The sequence below is a fragment of the Triturus cristatus genome, chromosome 4_2 (genome assembly GCF_964204655.1).
Source record: "Triturus cristatus chromosome 4_2, aTriCri1.1, whole genome shotgun sequence".
Taxonomy (NCBI): Eukaryota; Metazoa; Chordata; class Amphibia; order Caudata; family Salamandridae; genus Triturus; species Triturus cristatus.
In genome coordinates, this window is record NC_140586.1 from 955,629,485 (window position 1) to 955,635,330 (window position 5,846).

The 5,846-nt window shown below is 42.4% G+C and overlaps 1 protein-coding gene across 1 annotated transcript; it reads left to right on the forward strand.

The window, feature by feature from the left end:
- The first annotated feature begins 267 nt into the window (after positions 1-267).
- LOC146839089 (olfactory receptor 6M1-like) lies at positions 268-1,206 on the forward strand. The gene has a single exon (XM_085600009.1). It carries the CDS (start codon positions 268-270, stop codon positions 1,204-1,206), a length of 939 nt encoding a protein of 312 aa, XP_085456135.1.
- The last annotated feature ends 4,640 nt before the right edge of the window (positions 1,207-5,846 follow it).

Consider the following 5,846-nt stretch of genomic DNA (forward strand, 5'->3'; position numbering starts at 1 on the left):
AACTCTTTTTTTAGGTTTCACCCCTTTACTGGAAATAGAGTCCCCAAGATATCCAATCTCCTTTACACATTTGCAACTTCAGTGACATGCCCAGACTCTAAATGTTTCAGAACTTGATGTACCCTACAGTTGTTCTCTTCCCATGTCCGACCACAAACAAACTCATCACACTGGAAGTAATTTACTACAGCAATATCAACACATTTTGCATCAACAATAATAGACCTTTAAAACACCTCTCTTGTTTAGGTATTCCGTTGAACAGTCATGGACACGAAGAACAAGAGCTTGGTGACAGAATTCATACTTGTGGGTTTCACCGGAAGTCCCGAACTGCGCATTCTAATTTTCATCATTCTTCTGTTCATATACACGGTTACAGCATTGGGAAATGTTCTCATGATTACCTTAATATGCATAGACCGCCGACTACACACCCCCATGTATTTCTTTCTGTGGAATCTATCCCTGCTGGAGACCGTGAACATCTCCAACATTGTGCCTTTAATGCTAGTGCAGATGCTCTCGGTGGATAAATCAATTGCAAAGGCCAACTGCTTCATACAGTTTTTTATCTCTACTTATCTCGCAGCCATTACCCTTTTACTTCTCCCAATCATGTCCTTAGATCGCTATGTGGCGATATGCATCCCACTGCGTTACACCACCATCATGAGAGACCGGCTCTGCATCCAGCTCATCATTGGAGCATGGCTGGGTTCACTCATTTGTATCCTCTACCCAACTATTATCATAACAGGGCTTCCCTACTGTGGTCCCAACATCATAAACCATTTCTACTGTGATGGCTTGTCTATCGTGAAGCTGGCTTGTATGGACACAAGGATCCTCCATACCATTGACATCATCTCAGCTCTCGCCTTCCTGCTGAGCTCTCTGGGGCTGACTGTCGTGTCCTACATCTTCATCGTTTCCACGATTGTGCGAATCCCATCAACGAATCGAAGACAGAAGGCTTTCTCCACATGCAGCTCCCACCTGACCATGGTAATACTCATCTATGGAGCCGCCATCTTTCTTCAAGTCAGCCCAGCAATGCACCCTTCAGATGAGTTCTATAAAACAGTGAATATGTTCGTTAACATTATTTCCCCTTTAATGAATCCTTTTGTGTACACTTTCAGAAACGAGAAAGTCAGGAATGTGTTAAAAACACGAATACAAAGAGAAATATGCTGCAGGTAGTATACACATCTGTTTATAAATTGGCTTGTAACATACAACACATACCAGCTTGCTACACTGAAAGCACTGAGTTCATCAGTCAAAGTTAACATTACAGCTGGGGACAGTGGTGGTAAAGTGGTGATACTAACTACCCACCCACCCACCAACTTGTGGTGGTACTAAATATCCAGACTTGCTTCCTCATTAAGGGCTTCCTTGATGCTAATCTCGATAATCCAGCCGACCGCGCCTGGTTAGAGTTACCTAGAACATCTGCAACCAAATGAGTTCTATTCAACTGGAAAAGCAGGCACAAAGCCTTCTTTAACACCTAGATCAACTGGATTTCCCACATTAGGGGCACAGACAATATCTCACTCCAAAACTCACCATGGAAGACACCCTCTAAACCCATCTGGAATACGTTGGACAACTACTTTGGCACCAGAAATCCTTCTTCGAAACACCCCACATACAGTTCTCTCTCCATAATAAAATCTCCCAAATCATCATACGTAACCAAACCTAAGATTACTACCATTGCTATGTCTCACCTCATTCTCTTTCCACAATTATCCCTGGACACTGCTTGACTAATCACATCACTGATGAGTCTCTGTACACCAGAGTTCACCCCCATCCTATTCGGGACTAAAATCCTGCATGAAGCATATATACCCTAAAGTTCTACGCAGATCAGATGTTGCCACACTCCTACACCTGACTTGCTGGCTTGCTATACATACCAGGCTAACATACATGTATTAATGTGTTCACACCATTATGTTTTACCACTTACTTGCCAGCAACCTGGGGTCACCTATCAAAAAACTCATCAGAATGGTGAATGTCTCTACCACTGTCATTAATGCATCTGCTCAAATGTGAGTTATGTAGCATCCCCCGCTCCCCTCGGTTACCCCCCCACCGTGCAGTTTGTACCACTAATCTGACCCTGCTTCCTTATCCCCCCTCCTTATCTTCTCTTACCCTTTAAGTTTATTTTGTATTTGCCTATGTTGTCTCTGATTTGATAAATTCTTTTATGTATGATTTCATACATGCTGACCTTTAAAAATTCAATACAAAGCTTTGAAATCTAAATACACCCTGAATTTCACTGTTCCTAGAAATCCAACCGCCAAAGGAATATTTGGAAACTCGGGGTAAAAGGGTGCATAGCGTTCAGTTGTAACATAAATTGGCCAGGAAAGCAATACGTTCTAAAGGTGCACTGGAGAGGCATTCTACCCTTATGACTGCCGTGGACCTCCACTTAATCATTAGTAGAACTCAGAAACCCACACTGAATCATTTTTGGAAGCCAGGGCCCGCTCTAAGTCATTACTGGAAGCCGGAGACAATCGCCTATGCATTTTCAATGATTTGATCTGCAAATAAATACACAATAAATACTGAAATAAGCATTCTTCAAACAAACACATAAATAATGAACTATTGTCTCTTTCAGACCCATAGTCCAGAGATTCAACCATGGATTAGTTCTATGATTGGCTGCCGCAAAATAACATGTTCTTCTGTGCTGCAGCCACTTCAGGATGCAAGGCTGGTTCCCTTGCCCCAAACATAAAACAGAAAAGGCCATAAAAGGTGCAACTCTAGCCCAGGCCATAGTGGGGGTGGGGCGCCTCAAAGGGCCTCCCGTGGGTAAATATGACACTTAAAATTGTACCCGGATCTTGGCCAATAGACGGTGACCTTGGTTGACGAATTCCCCAAGAACTGTGAATCTAGGGCAAGCATCGTGCCTGTGTACTGCCAGCCCAGGGCAACCTCAGCCAGTCCCTTTGACCACTTCCTGCTGCATGTAGCCATAGGGCAAAACTGTTAAAAATCAAAGAAAATAAATCAAGAGAGAGATTTTGGGAGATTGGTCCAACTCATGGTCCTTCAGTGGTACATTGAACATCCGCTCAGCATTTGTTTTGCAATAAAACACAACTAGGAGTCAAACAATATAAAATAAGCTGCAGTCAGTTTTGAAAAATAAATACCTTTGGTGGAACACTTTGTTTCTTCTTCCAAAGCGGATCCAGGAGGAACCACAGCAGAATTTGTTGTAGAAAAAATGGCTGGGAGTATAAAGGGACAATGAGAACAACTGTAGACCCGGGGAGGATATTGGAAGGGATGTGGGAGCCCGGGGGGTTAGGTTCCTCTTGTTCTACAGCTTGACACAGGATTTGGGAATCATCAGAAAGTACGAGCTCCATGACATATTTTTTTATGCATGCGATCCGTGGCTCTGGTTTAGATTCTAAGAGTTCAAGGAACAAACCAGAGCCATAGATTCATGGCACTATGTTTTAATCTGCTGATTTTCATATATTAAAACAGAAAGACCAACGGCATAGCTACACACAGTAACTTCTGTAAATAATTTGACTGTATTTAGGGCCTGGCCTTTGAGCAGGCCCTGCTCCTACCTCATGCTGTACATGACTGAAGACAATGTGCAGATGACACAAATGTCAGGCCCTGCTCCTACCTCATGCTGAACATGACAGAAGCCAATGTGCAGTAGAGACAAAGGCCAGGACCTGCTCCTACCTCATGGTGTACATGACTGAAGGCAATGTGCAGTAGAGACAAAGGCTAGGCCCTGCTCCTACCTCATGCTGTACATGACTGAAAGCAATGTGCCGTAGAGACAAAGGCCAGGCCCTGCTTCCACCTCATGCTGTACATGACTTGCGGAAATGTATCTTTTTAGCGGTACACTTGTGCAGGGTCCCCCTTTTGTCCACGGGTTGAAAGACCAATAAAATAGAGATCAGCACTAGAGTTGGAAATACATAACACGTTTATTAATCATTTATGAGTGGGACCAGATCCACACAGCACTCTCAAGTGCTGCCTGAGGTAGTACACTGAATTCACAGAACACAGCTCTTTTTATACAGGATTTCGGTAGTGTAAGCATGTAAACAGAAATAGGAAGAACAAGTTTTAAAAATAGTTATCAGCAAACAAGGACAGATGAAAAAACCACATGGTCAGCAAAGTGGGAGGGGGAGCAAGAGTGCTTATGGCAGCAGTAAATGATTGACAGTTAACATCTGAAACCAGGTGCCCTGGCAGCTACAAACTCTCAGCACATACATTGCTTTTAGCTGAGTCAGGAAGTCAACTAAAATAGATAGCACAGGCAGAAAAAGACGAGCAGCAGAGGACAGGAGAATTACGAAGGAAACAAAATGGAAACCACAGCCAAAATGGCTGTTGCTTATGCCAAGTAAAATATTACACATTTTCCACAGACGGCCCTTTGGCATAAGCTAAGACATTTTCTTATGTTTCTAAAGGAGTACGATAAAAGTCATATATATCAATTAATATTATGTTACTGATTTCTTGATCTATTGCTAAAAGGGCATTTACATTTTGGACATTTGTTTTAGATGGTAGATAAGTAGTACAAGTAGAAATACAGAGGGAACAAAGCATTGGCCCGCTTTGGATACATAAACAACAAGAGAAGAGAATTGCAATAATTATGAACAAGACCCATAAAATTTTTAAGCCCCATACAGAAAATACACTCCAGACCCATCCAGCCCAAGTCCATGTTCCTGAATCTTGATGTATCTCAGTGGCTATTCTATGCATTTTGGAAATAGCACATTAACAGAAGGGGCGTGGTCAGGGATAAAGACACAACAACCACTACCGATAATGCGACATGCTCCACCACGATCAGCTAGAACCACGTCTAGCACTATTCGGTTTTGCAATGTCACAATTCTGATATTTTTGAGTTCTTCTGTAATATTTCCAAGCGCCATTGCTGTCTGATTGGTCACAGCCTCTACTACACGGGTTAAGCGCCTGATTTTCCTGCTATTCAAAGCCGCACCAACAAAGAAAAAGAGTCCCAAATTAAAGACAACATATTGCTGTAATGCTGTGTCACTTTGATCCACTTCATCATTATTTATAGTTCTTTTGAATCGGTTCAAGGAAATGTCATTAAACAGTTTTTGATCTTTATGATAAGATGCAGGTGCTAGGAACACAGGAGGAAGCAAAAAGGACACGTAGCATGTTCCGGACCATCCGATTGGTAGATGATAATAGCCTTTACTCCCACAAATGAAATAAGTGTTGTGTGAGGAAAGAAAACTGCTATTGTTCATTCTAGTAATGTTTAATACTGTGGTACAGTCACTTTTCCCCACTGGGATACTACCAAAGCTGGTCACACAAAGATTTGCTCGAGCTCTAGTAACAGCGATGACAAAAGGCCCGTTACCCTTGGCCGTTCAAGTGTTGGGGAAAACATAACGTGTGGAGGAATTTCCTCTGCGATACTCCTCCATTTCCCATGCAGTTCCTTTGGCTTGTGGGTCCCCTTCCTCATTGGGGTAACAAACTTTATTAAGCTTTGCATTAAGTCCTCCTACATCAGCTAGAGTAATATTAGCAATTTCAGAGGCCCACAACAATGCAAACCAGACTCTACAGGAGCCATTATGCGAGAATGGCAAGAGAATGAAAGGTGTTCCTCTCTTCTTCTGATGTGCTGCCATCATTCCACATACCCAGCAGTTGGTAGTGTTCGTAGCATTATAAGTATGATGCAACGTTTGTATGAAAGAGTTATTGAGATACGACATTCAATGTTTTCTTTCATGATA

Excerpts from the sequence above, each read along its gene's own strand:
- LOC146839089 (XM_085600009.1), top strand. The coding sequence starts at position 268 with ATGGACACGAAGAACAAGAGCTTGGTGACAGAATTCATACTTGTGGGT.